This window comes from Musca domestica, unplaced genomic scaffold (genome assembly GCF_030504385.1).
Source record: "Musca domestica strain aabys unplaced genomic scaffold, Musca_domestica.polishedcontigs.V.1.1 110, whole genome shotgun sequence".
In the NCBI taxonomy this organism is placed as follows: Eukaryota; Metazoa; Arthropoda; class Insecta; order Diptera; family Muscidae; genus Musca; species Musca domestica.
Genome location: NW_026712134.1, coordinates 739,982 through 762,701, shown reverse-complemented (window position 1 = coordinate 762,701; position 22,720 = coordinate 739,982). Strand labels below are relative to the sequence as shown.

Sequence of the window (22,720 nt, the reverse complement as noted above, 5' to 3'; positions counted from 1 at the left end):
TTTTTTTCAAATAGCAATTCAAAGGCAAACCTTGAGAATAAAATAACCACAGAAAACTGTAAAGTATTTTGAACTCACCGAAAGGTTATAGCAAACCATTCACCTTGGAGTTTGGGGGAGAGGGAGTTGGAGGTCAATGGTTGCTTTACAAAATTTTCCATGTGGGCGGGAAAAAGTGTCATGTGTTGGATATTGATAGCAACACTTGTAACTTCTTTCAGAATTAATTATTGAAAAAAAAAAAAGAAAAACAATTGCTGGCATTGTGGTTAATTGATTCGAAGAATGCTAAATGGCCCTGACACTAGAAATTGTTGGGTTGCTGGAAAGGAGGGAGGGTATCTTTTCTTGACTTAAAAATTCATCCATCACAACACATGGTCAACCTTCACACACCGAGGCCCCTTTAATATGCCTAATGAGTTGTATACATTTCACTTGGATTTGTTGCCTGCCATTATTACCCCCATCCTTATCGCCAGGCCATAGGTTTTCCAACTTTGACAAAGGCAAGGTCAAGTGATTGCTAGCTGGTTGGTTGGTCCTCTAATGTATGCACTTACATACATATTTTGTCGCTTGACTTTGTGATTTTTTTTTTCATTCTTGTAATTTTATATGCCTCAATTTTGAAATAAAGGGCGTTTCACTGTTACCAACTTGTCCTGACACAGTTCTGAGCATATGGCGTCAATCTCAAAAGCGGTTTGTTGGTGGCGAGATTTTTTTTGAAATTCTACAGAGGATATATGAAGAAGCAAGGGAAAGTGTCATACAATTGGCCTCCAATGGCAAGGAGGTTCAAGAGAATTTTTTTTTTAGAAAATCGATGTTTATAAATGGACCATAAAAATATTTTTTAAAAAATCCACGTTTATAAATAAACCTTAAAAATATTTTTGTAAAAAATCCACGTTTATAAATAGACCTTAAAAATATTTTTTATAAAATCCACGTTTATAAATGGACCTTAAAAAATATTTTTTAAAAAATCCACGTTTATAAATGGATCTTAAAAAATATTTTTTAAAAATCCACGTTTATAAATGGACCTTAAAAAATATTTTTTAAAAAATCCACGTTTATAAATGGACCTTAAAAATTTTTTTTAAAAAATCCACGTTTATAAATGGACCTTAAAAATATTTTTTAAGAAATCCACGTTTATAAATGGACCCTACAAAATATTTTTTAAAAAATCCACGTTTATAAATGGACCTTAAAAAATATTTTTTCAAAAATCCACGTTTATAAATGGACCTTAAAAATATTTTTTAAAAAATCCACGTTCATAAATGGACCTTAAAAATATTTTTTAAAAATTCCACGTTTATAAATGGACCTTAAAAATATTTTTCAAAAAATCCACGTTTATAAATAGACCTTAAAAATATTTTTTATAAAATCCACGTTTATAAATGGACCTTAAAAAATATTTTTTAAAAAATCCACGTTTATAAATGGATCTTAAAAAATATTTTTTAAAAATCCACGTTTATAAATGGACCTTAAAAAATATTTTTTAAAAAATCCACGTTTATAAATGGACCTTAAAAATTTTTTTTAAAAAATCCACGTTTATAAATGGACCTTAAAAATATTTTTTAAGAAATCCACGTTTATAAATGGACCCTACAAAATATTTTTTAAAAAATCCACGTTTATAAATGGACCTTAAAAATATGTTTTGAAAAATCCACGTTTATAAATGGACTTTAAAAAATATTTTTTAAAAAATCCACGTTTGATATAGGTTGTTAAAAATATTTTTTAAAAAATCCACGTTTATAAATGGACCTTAAAAAATATTTTTTAAAAAATCCACATTTATAAATGGGCCTTAAAAAATAATTTTTAAAAAATCCACGTTTATAAATGGACCTTAAAAAATATTTTTTTAAAAATCCACATTTATAAATGGACCTTAAAAAATATTTTTTAAAAAATCCACGTTTGATATAGGTTGTTAAAAATATTTTTTAAAAAATCCACGTTTGATATAGGTTGTTAAAAATATTTTTTAAAAAATCCACGTTTGATATAGATTGTTAAAAATATTTTTTAAAAAATCCACGTTAATAAATGGACCTTAAAAATATAATTTTAAAAATCCACGTTTATAAATTGACCTTAAACAACATTTTTTAAAAAATCCACGTTTATAAATGGACCTTAAAAAATATTTTTTAAAAAATCCACGGGTAAATAAATTTTTAAAAAATTTAATTTTTTGTTTATTATTTTTAAAAACAAAGCGCATTCCCCATATATTTGCCATATTAATTTTCAATTAATACGCTCTCTTTGTATGTTTTTAATTTATAGCACACTTTATGCCAGAAATTTAATGTATATACTCTCTTTAAATATTTGTCCCCCCACCCTCCTCTTTAAATAATTTGCCCCTTAAATATGCAAACATATCAATCAAATTAGATAGCAATTGTTTTTTTTTTTTTTTTTTTTTTTTTTGAACGAATTTCCTCTGAATTGTGTAAACATTCTTCCGCACATACGTATTTATCTCTCTTTTGAAGTACATTGTGTAAGTAAACAATTTGGGAAATATTTTTCGTTTAAATTATAAAAAAAAAACAAGTGCTTAAATTATAAAAAAAAACAAGGCCTTTCCAAGAAAACAATTTAAATTAAAATATTTACTGAAGCAGGATTTTTTCCAATGTTTTTAACAAAATTTTAACAACCGGGATGGTTGTGGATTTTTTAATTATACCCTACACCATGGAAGGATCTTATATCCTACACCATGAAAGGATCTTCATAGCATCATTTTCTAAGTCGATTTATTCATGTCTGTCGGTCCGTCCATTTATTCTTGTGAACAAAATGCAGGTCGCATTTATTATCCAATTGAGATGAAATTTTGCAAACAGTATTTTTTTGGCCCAAGGACGAACCCTATTGAAATTGGTGACAATCGGATCAGATTTGGACATAGGTCCTATATATATCTTCAACCGATTTCGGGTTAATTGTGTTCCAAATGGCCAATATGTGTCCAAATGATCTGAATTTTGGTACATCTGACCGAATTCAATCTAGAAGCAAGTACATCAAATTTGGAGAAAATCGGTTCAGATATAGCTATAGCTCCTATAGATATGTTTCATCCGATTTGGGCTTTTAAGTTCCTCACATGCGTAATATGCCCTCCACAAGAATGATATTTGGTGTCAGAAATCAGATGCAGCCCAGAAATGCCTCTGCCAAATTTTATCAAGATCGGTTCAGATTTGGATATAGCTCCCATATATATGTTTCATCCGATTTTGGGTTTAAAGTTCCCTACAAACGTAATATGCATTCGACAGCAATGATATTTTGTACCAGATATCAGATACAGCTCTGAAATTCGTGTATCAAATTTTATCGAGATCGGCAAAGATTTGGATATAGCTCCCATATTGATCCTTAATCCGATTTTAGGTTTACTGTGCAAATAACGGCTAATATCAGCCCCAAAGCGTGAATTTTCGGGATGTACGTTTCCATTTTGTGGAACTCGGCTCCGATATATATTGTTTTAATATAATCCTCCTCGAAGTGAAATCATGCACTCTATAGCATTGTTATTTGCTAGAAAAGATCAAAAAATGTCTTCGTCAAATTTAATAAAAATCGTTTCAGAATTGAAGATGCCTCTCATATATTAATTCCCTCCGAAACTGCTCTTAAGTCAAATGTTGATAGGTGATATGATCTACTTCAAAGAAAATTCTTTTGCTGCGGGAGCTCTACTAAATATGCCTAGTGATGTAGGGTATCATATAGTCAGCCCCGCCCGGCTTTTGACTTTTCCTTACTCGTTTTAATTTTTTATTATTTTTTTTTCTATTTTTATTTAATTTTTTTGTAAATTTTTTATTCGTTTTGAATTTCTATTTTTTGAATTATTTTTTTAATTTTTGTTTATTCTATTTTATAAATTTTATTAATTTTTTCAATTTTTTACGGGAGGTCTACTAAATATAGTTTTATTTTTTTTTTTCTATTTTTATTTTTGTTTTGTAATTTTTTATTCCATTTTAAGTTTTTTTAATTATTTTTTTATAAATTTAATTTTTTTAGTTTTTAATTAATTTTTTATTTTCATTTTTTTAAGTTTTTATTTTTTTCTAATTTTTTTTTAAGTTTTTATTTTTTTCTAATTTTTTTTTAATTTTGTTTTATTTTTTTAATTTTATTATTTTTTTCAATTTATTTATGGGAGCTCTACTAAATATGCATAGTGGTGTAGGGTATCATATAGTCGGCCCCGCCCGACTTTTGAGTTGTCCTTACTGGTTTTAATATATTTTATTATTTTTCATTTTTTTTAATTTTTATTTGGAATTTTTTTTAAGTTTTTTTAATTTTTATACTAATTTTTTTTAATTTGTATTTGTTGTTAAATTTTTATTTTTTTTAATTTTTTACGGGAGCTCTACTAAATATACATAGTGGTGTAGGGTATCATATAGTCGGCCCCGCCCGACTTTTGACCTTTCCTTACTGGTTTTTAATTTTTTTTCTATTTTTATTTAATTTTTAGTTTTTTTGTAATTTTTTATTCATTTTATTTTTATTTTTTTTTAATTTTTTTTAAATTTTTTAAAAATTTTTTTTTATTTTTTTTTTATTTTTGTTTTTTATTTTATTTTTCTAAATTTATTTACGTTAGCTGTACTAAATATACATAGTGGTGTAGGGTATCATATAGTCGGCCCGCCCGACTTTTGAGTTGTCCTTACTGGTTTTAATTTTTTTACTTTTTTTCATTTTTTCTGTTTTTATTTTTTTGTAGTTTTTTTTTATTCCATTTTAAGTTGTTTTAATTTTTATTTTTTTAATTATTTTTTTTATTTTATTTTTTTTTAATTTTTATTATTTTTTTAATTTTTATTTTTATTTATTTTTTTAATTTTTATTATTTTTTTTAATTCTTATTTTCTTTTAATTTTTTTTAATTTTTGTTTATTTTATTTTATTCATTTCTTCAATTTATTTACTAAATATGCATAATGGTGTAGGGTATCAATCATATAGTCGGCCCCGCCAGACTTTCCAGTTGTCCTTTCTGATTTTATTTTTTTTTTTACTATTTTTTATTTTTATTTTTTTGTAGATTTTTTTATTCCATTTTAAGTTGTTTTAATTTTTATTTTTTTTCTAACTTTTATTTTTTTTTTAATTTTAATTTTTTTAATTATTTTTTATTTTTATTTAATTATTTATTTTTTTAATTTTTATTTTATTTTATTTTTTTTTTAATTTTTATTTTATTTTAATTTTTATTTTTTTTATTAATTTTACTTTTTTTAATTTTTTTTATTTTATTAATTTTTTCAATTTATACACATAGTGATGTAGAGTATCATATAGTCGGCCCCGCCTAACTTTTGAGTTGTCCTTACTGGTTTAAATTTTTTATTATTTTTAAATTTTTTCTATTTACATTTTTTGTATTTTTTATTCCATCTTAAGTTTTTTTTTTTTTTTAATTTTTAATTACTTTTATTATTCTTTTTTTATTTTTTTAATTATTATTTTTTTATTTTTTTTTAATTTATATTATTATTATTTTAATTATTATTTTTTTAATTTTTATTTTTTTTAATTTTATTTTTTTTTAATTTTTATTTTTTTTTAATTTTATTTTTTTAATTTTTATTTTTTTTTTACTTTTTATTTATTTTTAATATTTATTTTTTTATATTAATTTTTTTTTTAAATTTTATTTTTTTCAATTTTTATTATTTTTATTTATTTCATAATTTTTCCAATTTATTAAATTTCTGTCCATTTTTTAATTTATTTATTATAATTTTGTTTCTCTAATTTCCCTTTTTAATCTCTCTCTCCCTCTCTCTGTCTCCTTCCAGGCCTATGAAAAACGTTTTCCCAAATGCCCCCAGATGCCCATAGTTTTGGACTGTGAAATTGTCAAAGATGAGATACTGGAAAATGGCGCCCAACGTAAAACCAGTCGTCGCTGTAAACTGGCCGTAGATGCCCCGTATATTTTTAAGAAACTGATCGGTGTCGAACATGTCTACTTCATACAACACAATTACCTCGATCTGGCCAATCGCACGCTCAACATCGAGGCCGTCAATGAAAGTTTTTCCTCACGTATTGAAATTTTTGAACGTTGCCGTTACTATGCCCATCCGGATAATCCCGATTGGACATGCTTCGATCAAACTGCCACATTGGATATTAAAAATTTCTTTGGTTTCGAACATTCCATGGAGAAAATGGGTATGAAGCAGTATACCCAGACGACACTCAAGGGCAAGGAGATTATAGAATATTTTATAAATGAATTGAAAGAGGAGGGTATAACGGAGGTGCCACGTTGGCAGCCGCCAGCCGATGCCCCCCTCTCGCCGAAGACAAGGGTAGAGGGTGAGGAGAATGGTGAAGGTGAAAATGCCACCGAGGTGACAAATGGTGTGAGTGGTGAGAAACGGCCGTCTTCACATGATATCCTGCTGGATGGAGATTTTATTGCCAAACATTTGGGTCAATTGACACCCATGCAGGAATCGAAGCTATTGGAGTTGCGTAAACTTTTGGACACACCGGGAGAGGAGGTGGAAAAAATGCCAGATTATCAGACGATATTGAGATTCTTGCGAGCCCGCGACTGGCATGTCAGCCAGGCCTTGGCAATGCTAAAAGATTCACTGAAATGGCGTAAAGAACAGGATATTGATAGCCTGCTAAAGGAATATAAAATGCCCACGGTGGTCTCTGATCATTTCCCCGGAGGTTGGCATCACAATGACAAAGATGGCCGGCCAATTTATATTTTACGTTTGGGCCACATGGATGTCAAGGGGCTGCTGAAGTCCATTGGCACCGAAGGGTTCCTCAAGTTGGTAAGGAAATCTGAAGACTTGCATTAAAAGAATTTTATTCAATTTTTCTCTTCTTCCAGGCTTTACACATTTGCGAGGAAGGCATACAAAAAATCAAAGAATCCGCTGAAAATCTTGGCAAGCCTGTATTGGATTGGTGTCTCCTGGTCGATTTGGAGGGTCTATCCATGCGTCATCTCTGGCGGCCCGGAGTCAAAGCTTTACTCAATATTATTGAAAATGTGGAGCGCAACTATCCCGAGACAATGGGTCGGGTTTTGGTGGTACGAGCACCCAGAGTATTTCCCATTGCCTGGACAATTGTTTCGGCTTTTATAGGTAAGGGCCTACGTCACAACTCATTTTCTATTGCCTTAATCGAAAATTTACCATTTTCAATTACAGATGAAAATACCCGCTCAAAATTCTTATTCTATGGCATTACCGATGATGAACACACCAAAGAAAGTTTGGAACAATATATCGATGCTGAAATTGTGCCCGACTTTTTGGGTGGTCCCTGTAAGGTGGGTATTCCGGCCGAGATTTTGTGTCCCACAACTGCTGTAAATAATGCAAATTTTCCTGTGTAAAATTATTTGAAATTAATTGAAATATTTTTTCTACTCCTCCCTCCTCCTCCTCCACTTTCTGAAAAATCAAAGCCATTGCTGGCTCCATTATCGTATGTGGATCAAATAACTCCTTACTATTTTACTCATTGTTATTTAGCTAATTGCGATTGTGTAAGGGCTAAATTATTTAAATACGTTTTATTAGAGTTTGTTTGCATTTTATGTCACACTTCATTGAGCATCTTTGTTTGTCCTCAAAATATGCAAAATTGTGTATGCATTTCGTCCTGTAATGTCTCCTATCACTTTGTGCGTCAATGTCCTTTTTGGGAAACACTAAAACTTATTTTAGAAATTCACTTAAAAAAAAAAAAAACAAGAGTCTTCCACAAATTATCCACAAAATGACAAAAATTTAAATCATCTTAAAAAGTCCTAAATTGAGGGTCTCAAATTTAATGCTTAGATTCGACGAGTCCAATCCCCCAAATGTTATTATTTATTGACCGAAAATAAAACATTCTTATTTCCGCTTTTAAAGCCCGATTAGAGTCCCAGTCCCAATTTAAGTCCCTCAGAGTTAAACTCCAAAATCTACATTTAATGCCAAATTGAAATTCGTTAAAATGCTATCTTAAAATGCCCTTGGAAATCTACGTTAAAAGTACGATTTGAGTTCCTCTAAATCCTCGTTTAAAAGTCGATTTGAATCGTTCAATAATCACTCTTAAAATCCTCATTTAAAGCCTGAACGGAGTGTTTCATAATCGTTATGTAAACCCATGATTAAAGCCACTCAAAATTTAATATTAAAATTCTAGTTTAAAATCCGACTTGAATACCATAAAATTCACTATTAAAAGCAGGCAAGAGCTTTCCACAAATTTTCCTCTTACTTGAGTGTCTCTAATTTAATTCTTAGATTCGACGAATTCAATTCCCCAAATTTTGTTTTTCATTGATCGAAAATAAAATATTCTTATTTTTGCTTTTAAAGCCCAATTAGAATTCCAGAAATTTTGTACATATAATTAACTTATAATTTGCAATTTAAATCCCTCAGAGTTCAATTTCAAAATCTGCGTTTAAATTCAAATTGAAATTCGTTAAAATCCCCTTTGGAAACGCGATTAGATGCACTATCAAATCTATGTTAAAAGCTCGACTTGAGTTCCTCTAAATCCTTGTTTAAAGGTTGATTTGAATCCTTCAAATTCATTCTTAAAATCCTCGTTTAAACCACAAGTCGAGTGTTTCAAAATCGTTATGTAAAAACATGATTAAAGCCAATATTAAAATTCTAGTTTAAAATCCGACTTGAATACCCTAAAATTCACTATTAAAAGCAGGCAAGAGCCTTCCACAAATTTTCCTTAAAACCGCAAAAACTGTTTTCTTTAAAACCGCGTTACAAGTCTTACTTGAGTGTCTCTAATTTAATTCTTAGATTCGACGAATTCAATCCCCCAAATTTTGTTATATATTGACCGAAAATAAAAGATTCTTATTTTCGCTTTTAAATCCCAATTAGAATTCCAGAAATTTTATTAAATTTTATCTAAGTTAAGAGCACGATTTGGGTTCCTCTAAATCCTAGTTTAAAGCACGATTTGAATCCTTCAAAAATCATTCTTAAAATCATCGTTTAAACCACAAGTTGAGTGTTTCAAAATTGTTATGTAAACCCATGATTAAAGCCACTCAAAATTCAATAATTAAATTCTAGTTCAAAATCCAACTTGAATATCATAAAATTCACTATTAAAAGCAGGCAAGAGCCTTCCACAAATTTTCCTTAAAACCACAAAAACAGGTTTCTTTAAAACCGCGTTACAAGTCTTACTTGAGTGTCTCTAAAATTTAATTCTTAGATTCGACGAATTTAATTCCCCAAATTTTGTTATTTATTGACCGAAAATAAAAGATTTTTATTTTCGCTTTTTAAGCCCAATTAGAATTCCAGAAATTTTGTACTTTTAATTAAATTATATACTACGATTTAAATCCCTCAAAGTTCGATTGCAAAATCTACGTTTACAGTCAAATTGAAATTCGTTAAAATTCTTTCTTAAAATTCCCTTTGGAAAGCCAATTAGATTCACTCTTAAATCTAAGTTAGAAGCACTATTTGAGTTCCTCTAAATCTTCCTTTAAAAGTCGATTTGAATTCTTCAAAAACTTTTCTTAAAATCCTCGTTTAAACCACAAGTTGAGTGTTGCAAAATTGTTATGTAAACCCATTATTCGAGCCACTCCAAATTCAATATTAAAATTCTAGTTTAAAATCCGACTTGAATACCATAAAATTCACTATTAAAAGCAGGCAAGAGCCTTCCACAAATGTCTCCTAAAACCACAAAAACTCTTTTCTTTAAAACCGCGTTGCAAGTCTTACTTGGGTGTCTCTAATTTAATTCTTAGATTCGACGAATTTAATTCCCCAAATTTTGTTTTTCATTGACCCAAAATAAAATATTTTTATTTCCGCTTTTAAAGCCCAATTAGAATTTCCGAAATTTTGTACTTTTAATTAAATTATATACTACGATTTAAATCCCTCAAAGTTCGATTGCAAAATCTACGTTTACAGTCAAATTGAAATTCTTTAAAATTCGATCTCAAAATCCCCTTTGGAAACCCGATTGGATTCACTCTCAAATCTAAGATAAGAGCACGATTTGAGTTTCTCTAAATCCTCATTTAATGCTCAATTTGAATTCTTCAAAAATCATTCTTAAAATTCTTGTTTAAACTCCAAATTGAGTATTCTGAAAATAGGTATTAAAACCCACGATTAAAGCCCAATTCGAGCCCCTCAAAATTCAATATTAAAATGCTCGTTTAAAATCTAATTTGAGTATCCTGAAATTCGTTAATCAAATTCACATTTCAAGTCAAATTTGAGTCCGCTAAAATCCCTTAATCAAATACTGATTTAAACCTAAATTGAGACCCTCAAAATTCGCTTTTCAAATTCAATGTTTAATGCCTGATTCGTGTGCCTCAAAATTCGTTTGGTGTCCCCCAGAAATGTTTTTCAAAATCTGCTTTGAAAAGACCGATTGGAGTAACTGAAACTCCTTTGAAAAAAACCATACCATTTACATTCCTCAAAATCGCACTTATAAACTACAATAACTAAGTCCGCTAAAATGTGTTAATCGAATACTCATTTAAATCTGACTTGAGAGCCTCCGAATTCATTTTTCAAATTCATTTTTTAAACCCAATTAGTGGCCCTCAAAATTCTTTCCTAAAGTCTACGCTTAGAACCGTTTAAAGTTCCTCAGAAATCCTTCTCAAAATCTACTTTGAAGATCGATTTCAGTAACTCAAATTCTTGAATTGAAAGGTCAATATACATTCCTCAAAATTACTCTTAAAAAAAATTACAATAACTGAGTCCGCTAAAATGTGTTTATCAAATACTCATTTAAAACTGATTTGAGACCCTCCAAATTCCTTTTTAAAATTCATTTTAAAGCCCGATTAGTGTCACCCAAAATTCGTTCCTTAAGTCCACCCTTAGAACCGTTTAAAGTTCCTCAGAAATCCTTGTCAAAATCTAATTTGAAGACCGATTGGAATAACTCAAATTCTTTCTAAAAATCCACATTGAAAGATCCATTTACATTCTGGAAAATCGTTCTTAAAAACGGAAATAAAAGCCTGATTTAAGCTACAGAAAGCTCGATTTGAGCCCCTATAAATTCGGTGTTAAAATTCAATTTGAAAGGTCGATTACGTTTCTATTTTTCTTTTTTTTTAAGTAGCTTAAAAGTTCCTGTTAAAATTTACGTCTTAATCCTGATTTGAGAACCTCGAAAATCGTCTAATTTACATTTATTTTATCCGAACAGAGCTCATCAAAAATCTTTCTTAAGATTCATGTTTGATAACCGAAATTCATACTTAATGATGTTTGAAGTTCGATTCGAATTCCTAGAAAATAGTTCCGAAATCTACGTTTAAAACCCGATTTGAGTCCCTTGAAATTCGTTCATGAAATTCACGTTTTAAGCCTTATATGAGTTCCTCGAAATTCGATTTTAAATTAATGTTTAAAGCTCAACAAATCGACGTTTAAGGTCAATTTAAAATCCGACAAGAGTACCTTAATATTTCTTCCTAAAATCTAGGTTTCAAGCCTGATCAAGTTTGACACCCGGTTCTAATCACTCAAAATTCATACTTAATGATTTTTAAAGTTTCATTTGAATTCCCCCAAAATTCGCGCTGAAATCTACATTTAAATCCCGATTTGAGTTCCTTGAAATTCGTTCTTAAAATCCACGTCCTAAGCCTTATATAAGTTCCCCGAAATTCGATCTTAAAATCCATATTTAAAGCTCGAAAAAGGTAAATTTAAGTCCCGACAAGAGTACATTAAAAAATCTTCTTAAAATCTACGTCTGAAGCCTGTTTGAAACCCTAGAAAATCGTTATTAAGTTTCACCTTTAAAATCCGAAAAGGGCTCAACAAAACTCTTCCTTAAAATTCAAATTATATTATTAGTAATGTTGTAAGTTCGATTTGAATATCTAGAAAATAGCTCTGAAATCTACGTTTTAATCCCGATTTGAGTCCCTCAAAATTCGTTTTTAAAATCCATGTTCTAAGCCCTATATGAGTCCCTCGATCTTATAATTTAGGTTTAGAGCTCGAAAATTCGACTTTTAAGGTAAATATACATTCTGACAAGAGTTCCTTGAAAGGTGGTGCTAAAATCTACGTTTGAAGTCTGATTTGAGGCCCACGATAATCTTTATTAAAATGCACCTATAAAATCCGAACCGAGGTTATAAAAAATCCTTCTTAAAATTCACGTTTGACACCCGATTTAAATCACTCAAAATTCATACTCATTGATGTTTAAAATTCCATTTGAATTCCTAGAAAATAACTCAAAAATCTATGTTTAAATCCCGATTTGATTCCTTTGAATTCATTCTTAAAATTCACGCCCATAGCCCCATATGAGTTCTTCGAAATTCGATCTTAAAATCAATGTTTTAAACAAAAAAGGTTCCTCAAAGGTCATACTTAAAATCGAGGTAGATTTAAACCTATTTAAATTCTTCTTCTTCTTAGAATCCATGAATACATCTCGAAGAGGGTTCCTCAAGGGTAATACTTAAAATCGAAGTTTGAGGTAGATTTAAATATCTTAAAATTCGTTCTTAAGATCCATGGTTGATACCCGATTTTAAGTTCTCAAAATGCATTTATAAACTCCACATTAAAACCCCTTTTTGAGTATCTCTAGATTTGAAATTAAAATCAAAATTTGAGCCCAATGTGAGTAACACGAAGTTCGTCCTTTAAAACCGTTTTCATAGGTCGATTAAATACCAAAAAATGAGGTCCTTAAATCCATGTTAAATACCTTAAAAATCTATCTAAAAATTCACTTTAAATTCCGACTTGACTTAAATCGACGTTTAATTGATTGAATCGATTTCAATCCTTTAAAAGTTAATTTCATAAATCCCCAAAATATCATATTTAAATTCCGATTTGAATACCTTAAAATTTAATCTTAAAATCCACTTTAAAAGCCCGAGATTAGTCTCTCAAAACTCGTTCTTCAAATCCACTTAAGATCCTGAAACAAAAGAGTTTTTTAAAATCCAAAATTATTTTTTAAAATCTGCCGAAATTCTGTTTAAAAAATCGATATTGGCCTGCCAAATTTCTGTTTGAAAAATCTGATTTTAAAGGCCAAGGTTAGTCTTCGGAAATTTTGTTTAAATATCCATGGTTAAAGGCCCATATAGATTTGCAAAAATTAAGAATACAGAATTCTGTTTAAATTCCACGTCTTTAAGCCGCAAAATTCTGTTTCAAAATCCGGATTTAAGCCACATTTGATAGCTTCAAATTTCCATTTAAGGATTTCAATTATTGGCCGATAGGAGGAGTCTTTCAAAATTCTTGTTAAAATCAAACGGGAATAATGGGATGATATGAGATCTCCAAATTTCTTTTGAAATCTAACGGTTAAAGAACAATATGTGCCTTGCAGAAATCTGGTTTAAAATGAAAGATTTAAGGCTGAGATAAGACTTTTAAAATTCTGTCCTAAGACCAACAAAAAATATCTAAGATCAGATATCTAATTTTTATAATTCTTTTAAAATCGTCAGTTAAAGGGTTATACGGATCTGCTAAAATTCTGTCAACAAATCTACGTTTAAAAACTGATATGAACTACTCAAAATTCTATGGTTAAAGGTCGATGGGAGCCTATCAAAATTCTGTTTTAAAACACACATGTAAGGGCCGATTGGAGATCTCCAAAATTCCGTTTATAAATCCACGTTTGAGTGTTGAAAAAATTATCTTCCAAAATTATGTTTAAAAATCTTCAATGGAGTACCCAGGCGAGTTTCTCAAAATTATTTTCAAAAATTTATTTATTTTCAAAATTAAGTGTTGACATAAGATCTTCAAAATTCTGTTTAAAAATCCACGTTTGATTCTTGACATTAATCTTCCAAAATTATGATTAAGAATCTACGATTGAAAATCAATATGGGTCCCTTCAAGTCATGCACTTTTATATGACTTGAATTTACAATTAGCTGTCCTTCGTAAAATGTCCTGTTATCTTTGTCTTCTTCGTCCACTACCATTACCTAAATCTTCTCAAGTAGTCAAAACCTCCACCTTTGTCATTCCATCCGTCCATCACAAAAAAAAAAGGAATGAAACCATTCTTAACCAGTAACAGCTTCAAGCTAAAGTTCTTTTAAGCTCTTTGCCGAAGCTTAAAAATATTTACTCAAACATATTTTTAATAATCTTTTTTTAATTTTCTCTCTTTTCCTGCTGTAGACCCTCATCCATGAAGGTAGTCTCGTGCCAAAGAATCTCTATAAAATGAATTCCCTGGAAGAGGGTGATGATGAAGCCCTCGATAATCACCATGAGAGCAGCCAGAACTCAGCTGCAGCAACAGCTTCCGCCACCGCCACCGCCGCCGCCGCCGCTGGTGGAAGTTTAGCTCAACAGAATCTCCATCATAATGTCTACAAGACTGTTGAACTACGTACCGGCTATTCACATGAAGTCATCATTCGAAATTCAGATCCAAAATCAGTTTTAACCTGGGATTTTGATGTTCTGCGCAGTGATTTGCATTTTACACTGTTCCGCGTTACCAAAGAGCTGCCCGAGAAACATGGTAGGAAATATTTAATTGGTATTAATTTTTAATTTATTTTTATTGTTTTATTTCTTTCTTTCAGATTTGGCTGTTTCATTTTTCGATATGAGCGATTTCACCGAAGGTGTTAATTATTTCAAAGAAGAACCAACACTGGTGTGTCACAACAAGGAGAGTGTGCAGGTAGGCACAGCATGACAGCATTGCGACCTGAATTTTTATAGCAAATTTTGACGATCCTTAAGAGCCCTCTAAACAGGATTTTAGAAACGAATATTTACAGCTTTCCAAAGAGAATTCTTAAAATAATTTTAAAGGACCCCTAGCAGCCTTCTAAAGAAGATTTTTGAAAATTTGATTTTTAGAGGACCTTCAACAGCCTTTTAAAAAGGAATTTTAGGGAGGGGACCCTTAACAGAAGACTTTTTGAAATGATTTTTTTAGGCCCCTCAACTGCCTTTTAGGGAAATTTTGAATGAATTAGAATTAGAATTAGAGGACCCATAACATCCTATCAGAAAGCACTTTTTAAAGAAACTTTGTGGACCCTTAACAGCTTTCAATAGAGGATTTCTAAAACGATTTTTTTTTGTAATTTGAGAATTTGGAAAAAAAATTTAGGACTCTTAACAGCTTTTTGTAGAGGATTTTTTTAAAAGAATTTTTAAGATTTTAAATAACCTTCTAAAGTAGATTTTTGAAAAGAATTTAGGAGCTCTCCTAACAGCTTTTTAAAAGGACCCTTTTAATAAGACTTTCAGGCCGCCTTCTAACGAGTATATTTGAAAAGAATTTGGAGGACCCTTGACAACCTTTTAAGGAGGACTTTTTGAAAAGAATTTTTGGGGACCCTGAACGGCCTTTCAAAGATAAATTTTGAACGAATTTCAAGAGACCCATAACATACTTTCAGAGAGGGCTTTTGAAAAGAAATTTTTTGGACCCTAAACAGCTTTCAAAAGAGGATTTTTAAAAAGATTTTGGGAGTAATTTTACAGGCTTCTAAAGGGGAATTGGGAAAAGAATTTAGGCCTCCTAACAGCTTTTTAAAGAGAATTTTTGAAAATAATTCTTTATAGCCTTCTAAAGTAAAGTACTGAAAAGAATTTAGGAGCTCTCCTAACAGCTTTTCAAAGAAGACTTTTGAAAAGCCTTTCATCCCGCCTTCTAGCAGCGAGTATGTTTGAAAAGAATTTGTAGGACCCTTGACAAACTTTTAAGGAGGATTTTTGGAAAAAAATATTAAGGACCCTAAACTGCCTTTCAAATAGAAATTTTGAACGAATTTCATAGGACCTATAACATCCTTCCAGAGAGGACTTTTGAAGAGAATTTTGGTGGATCCTTAACAGCTTTCAATAGAGGATTTTAAAATGATTTTTGGAGTACTTTTACATCCTTCTAAAGGGGAGTTTAGAAAATAAGTTAAATCAGCTTTTCAAAGAGGATTTTTTAAAATAAATTTTAAGAGTCTTAAAAGCCTTCTTAAATAGACATTAGGAGACCTCCTTACAGCTTTTCAAGGGGGACTTTTGAAAAGTCATTCGGGCCGCCTTCTATCAAGTATTTTTGAAAATAATTTTGAGGACTCTTGACAAGAATTCTTTTTAGTAATTTGTAGGAACCTTGACATGATTTTTTTTTGAAAAGAATTTTTAGGTCCTTTAAACCCTTAAAAAGACGAGGAAGGATCATTAACTATATTCTAAAAATATTTTAAAGACAGAATTTGGAGGTTCCTTAAATTCCTGTCAAAAAGGGAAGGATGACCTTTAACAGTTTTCCAGTGATGATTTTTGAAAAGAATTTTGGATATCTTTTAAATCCTCTGAAGAAGATTTTCGACCATTTTAAAGATTCCTTAACACGTTTCTAAAGTGGGAATTTAAATAGAAATTTTTAGGTCCCTTAAAGCCTTTCAAAGAGGGTTTATTGAAAGAAATTTGCAGAATTTCTAAGTCTCCTCAATAGCTTTCTTAAGTGGATTTTTTGAAGGAATTCTTAAGCCTTCTTATGAGGCATTTAGAAGTTTTGAGGGCCCTTTGCACCATTTCAAAGAGGTTTTTTGAAAAGATTAATGGATGTCCCATTTGAGCCGTCAAAACAGGATTTTGAAAAGATTTTAGAAGCCTAGCCCTAGTTACCTTTTAATAAGCATTGTTGAAAAGGATTTTGAAGGACCCTCAATAGCCTCCAAAGCGAGATTTTTAAAAGTTTTTTAAAGATCCTTTAAAATCCTTCTAAAGATAATTCTAGAAAAGAATTTCGGAGTTCCCTCACAGTCATCTAAAGAGGATTTTAAAGGCTCCTTACCAGCCTTCCAAAGAGAAGTTTAAAAAGAAATGTGAAGGACTCCTTACAGACTTTCGAAGAGGAATTTTGTAAAGAGCTTTGCAGGACCCATAACTGCCAAAAAAAGGGTTTTTAAAAATATTTTGGGGGAACTTTTTTAAGAGAATTTTGTATTCCCCTAACAGCATTTAAATAATAATTTTTGAAAATAATTTCGTAGGTCTCTTAACTCCTTTCCAAAGAAGGTTTTTAAAGTTAATTTTTAAGCTTCCATTACTCGATTCTAAAGTGAAAAGAGGATTTTCGAAAAGAAATTTTGAGGTCCCTTAAAGTCTTTCACATATAATGTTTTTAAAGAAATTTGCAGGACGCCTTCTAAAGAGGATTTTTGAAAAAATGTGGACGTTTTTTAACTTTTTTTCAAACAGGATTTTTGAAAAGAATTTTTAAGACCCTCAACAGCCTTCCAAGGGGAAGTTTAGAAAAGAATGTAGGGGACCTCTAAACGATTTTCCAAACAGCATATTGTGAATATTTGGAGGACCATTTTATGCAGGATTTTTAAAGAGTATTTTGAAGGGCTCATAACAACCTCCTTAAGAGGAAGAATAAATTATAAAAGAATTTTTGAAGTTCCCTTAAAGACATTAAAAAAATGGAGGACCCTCAACAGTCTTCCAATAACGATTTTTGAAACAATTTTGGGTGTCCCTTAACTCTTTTCGAAAGAAGACTTTTGAAAATAATTTTTTAGGTTCCTTAACACGTTTCCAATGTGGGGATTTAAAAAGAAATTTTGAGATCCCTTTAACTCTCTTAAAAAGGATTTGATGAAAGAAATTTTCAGGACTCTAAAGAAGATTTTTGAAAAGAATTTAGGGGGGTATTTTAAATATCTTCCAAATAGGATATTTGAAAAGAAATTCTAAGACACTTTACAGCTTTCTAAAGACGTATTTTAAAGAGGATCTAGTGAAACTCTTAACGGCTTTCCAAACAGGACTTCTTAAAAGATTTTTGAAAAATCCTTTTTTAAGGAGGATTTTTGAAGAGTATTTTGGAGGGCCCATAACAACCTTTTAAGACGGGTTTAAAAAGGAATTTGAAGATCCCTTTACGGTCTTTCATAGAGGAATTTTAAACTGAACTTAGAGCTGCCTTTCACCGTCTCTCACCATAAGGCCTTCTAAGGAAGATTTCTGAATCTGAGTTTTGGAAGATTTTTGAAAAGGTTTTTGGGAATTCCTAACAATCTTCCAAAGAAGATTTTTGAAATGAAATGAATTTGGAGAAGGAGAAATTTGGAGGAACAGTTTTCTAAACAGGATTTTTGAAAAGAATTTGGGGGTATCTTAACTGTTTCCGAAAGAGTATTTTTGAAACTAATTTAAAGGCCCTCAACAGCCTTTTAAAAGAACGTTTTAACGGCTTTCCAAACAGGGCTTTTTAAAAGAATTTTAAAAAATTGACAGTCTTTTGAGGAGGACTATTGAAGCGAATTTTAGAGGGCCCATAACAGCCTTCTTTTAGGTGTTTTATAGAATTTTGGAGGTCCACTTACATCTATTCGTATAGGAATTTTAAAAAGGAGGCTTTGCCCCTCTCTCCCCTTGGAATTTTAAGGCTTTCTAACGAAGATTTTTGAAAAAAATTTTGGACATCTCTTAACACCTTTTCAAAGAAGATTTTTGAAAATAGTTTTTGAGGTCCCTCTACACGTTTCTAAAGTGAAAAGATCAGTTTGGAGAATCCAAAACAGTCTTCTACAGAGGAATTTTGAAAAGGATTTGGGGTTTTCTTAACTGTTTCCCAAAAAGGATTTTTGAAAAGAATTTTTACGACCCTCAACAGCCTTCTAAGGGGAGTTTTGAAAAGAGTTTAGGAGGCTTCTTAACGGCACGACCTTTCAAATGAATTTAAACATTTTTTTGGATATTTGACAACCTTTTAGGAAGTTTTTGGAGGATCCATAGGAGGCGTTTTGAAAAAGGGTTTACAGACTTTCATAAAAGAATTTTAAACAGAACTTAGCTAAGACTTTGACTGTCTCCTTCTTTGGATTTTTACGGCCTTCTAACGAAGATTTTTGAAAAGAATTTTGGAAGTTTTTTGAAAATAATTTTTCACGTCCATTCACACGTTTCCAAAGTGAAAAGAGAAATTTGGAGGACCTTAACTGTTTCCCAAAGGAGATTTTTGAAAATAATTTGGAGATTTTTTAACTGTTTTCCAAAGAGGATTTTTGAAAAGAATTTTTAAGACCACAACAAAGCTCTTCAACACCCTTCTAAAGGGGAGTTTAGAAAAGAACCTTGAAGGTTTTAACGGCTTTCCAAACAGGACTTCTTAACCGCTTTTAAGGAGTGTTTTGGAGAGTATTTTGAAGGACCCATAACAGCCTTCTTAAGAGGTTGTTTAAGAAGTATTTTGGAGATCTTTTACAGCCTTTCAAAGAGGAATTTTAAACTGAACTTAGAGCAGTCTTTCACCTTGGATTTGTACTGACTTCTCACGACTATCTTAAGTGTTTCCCGAATAGGATTTTCGAAAGGAATTTTTAAGATCTTCAAAAGCCTTCTAAAGGGGAGTTTAGAAAATAATCTGTTAGGCCAACAGGACAATAATTTTTTTTGGAAATTTGGAGGATCATATTTAAGGAGGTGTTTGGAGGACCCTAAGAGCCTTCTTAAGATTAGTTTTGAAAAGTATTTCGGAGGTCCCTTTACAGCCTTTCAAAGAGGAATTTTAAACTGAATTTTAAACTGAACTGAGCAGTCTTTCACCCTTTTTCACCTTGGATTTGTACGGGCTTCTCACGACTATCTTAAGTGTTTCCCGAATAGGATTTTCGAAAGGAATTTTTAAGATCTTCAAAAGCTTTCTAAAGGGGAGTTTAGAAAATAATCTGTTAGGCCAACAGGACAATAATTTTTTTTGGAAATTTGGAGGATCATATTTAAGGAGGTGTTTGGAGGACCCTAAGAGCCTTCTTAAGATTAGTTTTGAAAAGTATTTTGGAGGTCACTTTACTGACTTTAATAGAGGAATTTTTAACAGAAATTAGAGGGGCCTTTGACCGTCTCGCACCTTGGATTGAGGCTTATCACGACTATCTTAAGTGTTTCCCAAAGAGGATTTTCGAAAAGAATTTTTAAGATCTTCAAAAGCCTTCTAAAGGGGAGTTTAGAAAATAATCTGTTAGGCCAACAGGACAACAATTTTTTTTGGAAATTTGGAGGATCCTTAACACCCTTTTAAGGAGGTATTTGGAGGACCCTAAGAGCCTTCTTAAGATTAGTTTAGAAAAGTATTTTGGAGGTCTCTTTAAAGCCTTTCAAAGAAGAATTTTTAACAGAAATTAGGGGAGCCTTTGACCGTCTCCCACCTTGGATTTTGAGACAGACTTTTGAGTACTTGAATTAAAAAAAACATGAATTTTAAAAAGAATGCTAGAGTAAACCCCTCTATACCTTTATTTTCGAAAAGAATTGTAGAGCCTCCTTAACACCCTTAAAATCAAGATTTTTTAAAGGAATTTTGGGAGACTTCTTATCTTAAAACCTCGAATTTTAAAAGGAAGTTGCGGGCGACTTTAGAATCCTTCAAATCTCGAATTTTAAACAAATTTCAGAGGACTCTTTGATACCTTTCAAACCTGATTTTTTTACAAAGAATTGCGGTGTATTTAACTGCCTACAAACATGGATTTAAAAAAAATAAGTTTCGGGAGACTAGAACCTGAAATTTTACATAAATCTTAGAGAACCCTATAACACCCTTAAAAGGTAGATATTTAAACGAATTTCGGTAGACTCTTTGACAACCTTTTAAACCTAGATTAAAAAAAAGAAGTTTCGGGCAAATTTAAACCTCTCCAAACCTGGAATTTTAAACAAATTTTTCGATGACTCTATAACACCCATAAAACGTGGATATTTAAACGAATTTTGGAAGACTCTTTAAAATTCTTTAAACCTGGATATTTGAAAAGAATTTCGGTGGACTCTTTACATCTTCCAAATCTGTATTTTTAAAAATAATCCTGAGGGACTTTTGACCGGCTATCAGCGTAGATTTTTATACCCTCAAAAATATGGCAAAGAGGGTATATATCAATTGATAGGTCAAAACGTGCCTTATCGAAATAACCGTTTTAGACCCTCAGTCTCTTTGAACCAAATCCGTCTCAGGACATTTGGAGTCGAAGCGCATAAAACGTGAATTTAACATCCGATTCCATTCAGACTTGATACATCTCAATATTTCTATCAACACAACATCTGTTATAAAGATGATAGCGATTGGACCACTTCCTCTGGTACCTCCCCCACAAAGGGTCAAAATTTTGAATAACCAAAACGATTATAAAATCGGAAATAAACATTCCATTCTCTTCATATTTCATACATCCCATTATTTCCGCTAACACAAGATCTGCTGTGAAGATGGGATATATCGGTCCACTCCTTCTGACCCCCACAAAGGGTCAAAATGTTGCATAACCATGAAGCTCGTAAAACGTGAAATTAACATCAAATTCCGTTCAGATTTGACACATCTCAATATTTCCATTAACACAAGATCTGTTTTAAAGATGGTAGAGATCGGACCAGTTCTTCTGGAATTTTTAAAATGATTTTGAGGGCATTTTAGCTGCCTTCCAATGTGAATTTTTGGAAAGGATTTTCAGTTATTTTTTTGCAGCCTTCCATGTGATTTCTTCAAAATGGACTTCGACCGCCTTTAATTACATATTTTTTAAATAAATAATTTTTAAATAAATACATGTCATTTTTTGCTTTCTTCCAGGGCTCCCATGTCATGAATCACAAGGACAATTACGTTATGCACTGGTTTAGCCCCAGCTGTGGTGCCGAGGGACCAGCTCAACTCAATTACTTTTACGAGGTCTTAAGTTCCGCCAACTACAAGGGATCGATGACAAGTTTACAATCGGCCTTCTCCTCGAATTCAGCATCCAGTTCATGCCAGAGTCGATGATATGAGGCTAATGGCAGCAATGACAATGCTAACAATGGTGAAATTGGCCAACATCTCACCACGGGGACGTTAATGGAGAAAAGTCTGGACTAAAGAGAACGAGAGCGAGAGAGAGAGAGAGGGAAACCATAATTTTTAACGAAATAATTTTACACAAAATGCGAGTTTTTAAATGTTGTGTATAATGTTGAAACTAATGTTAAGTTAATTTAAAAAAAAAAAAATGATATAAACAAAATTATAGAAAAATTATTTAATGGTATCCGACAAATATTTGAATATACATACATATATAATGTTATATATGGCCTAAAGAAAAAAATTTTACCGTATACCATACAACATTTTAGACAAATCTTTTTTTTTAATTTTAAATATTTTTTTATTTACTGTAATTTTCCTTAATTTAAATAAATTGTATTTTTAAGTTACGCTTAAAAAAATATATTTTCAAAACACCAACAATTGTTGTTGTTACCAAAAAAAGATCTACATTGAAATTTTGCCACTTTGAACGCCTGAAACATTCGCACAGAAATCTTGGGAAAATTTTCAAATTAAGGGGCATTTAGGAAATCACTCTAGCTTTCGAACGAAATGAAGTAGGTTGATAAAAATTTATTCAATTGTATATTATGTCTGCAGGACTTTTGATATTGAAAATGAGCCAAATAGGTCCGCGTTTTGGTATAGCCCTCATATAACAATACCTCCCGATATTCGGTATTTTGATGATTTTAGCTACATTATTTACAGGAATTGTTTCAAATTTGGTATTTGAAGTTCGTAATGGATACTACAACCTGTGACAGAAAATTGT

The 22,720-nt window shown here is 31.0% G+C and overlaps 1 protein-coding gene across 2 annotated transcripts in view; it reads left to right on the top strand.

Moving 5' to 3' along the window:
• The window catches only part of LOC101894395 (protein real-time), a 49,577-nt gene extending 27,350 nt beyond the window's left edge, over positions 1 to 22,227 (top strand). The window contains exons 2-8 of one of the 2 annotated variants that reach the window (XM_059132136.1): positions 5,883 to 6,884; positions 6,944 to 7,202; positions 7,269 to 7,390; positions 7,529 to 7,609; positions 14,277 to 14,625; positions 14,690 to 14,790; positions 21,709 to 22,227. In XM_059132136.1, the coding sequence (XP_058988119.1) occupies positions 5,883 to 6,884; positions 6,944 to 7,202; positions 7,269 to 7,390; positions 7,529 to 7,609; positions 14,277 to 14,625; positions 14,690 to 14,790; positions 21,709 to 21,900 (2,106 nt within the window). In that variant the 3' untranslated portion in view covers positions 21,901 to 22,227. The remainder of the gene's footprint in view (positions 1 to 5,882; positions 6,885 to 6,943; positions 7,203 to 7,268; positions 7,391 to 7,528; positions 7,610 to 14,276; positions 14,626 to 14,689; positions 14,791 to 21,708) is intronic. The other variant, XM_005187259.4, reaches the window with a different exon arrangement.
• Positions 22,228 to 22,720: the final 493 nt, after the last annotated feature.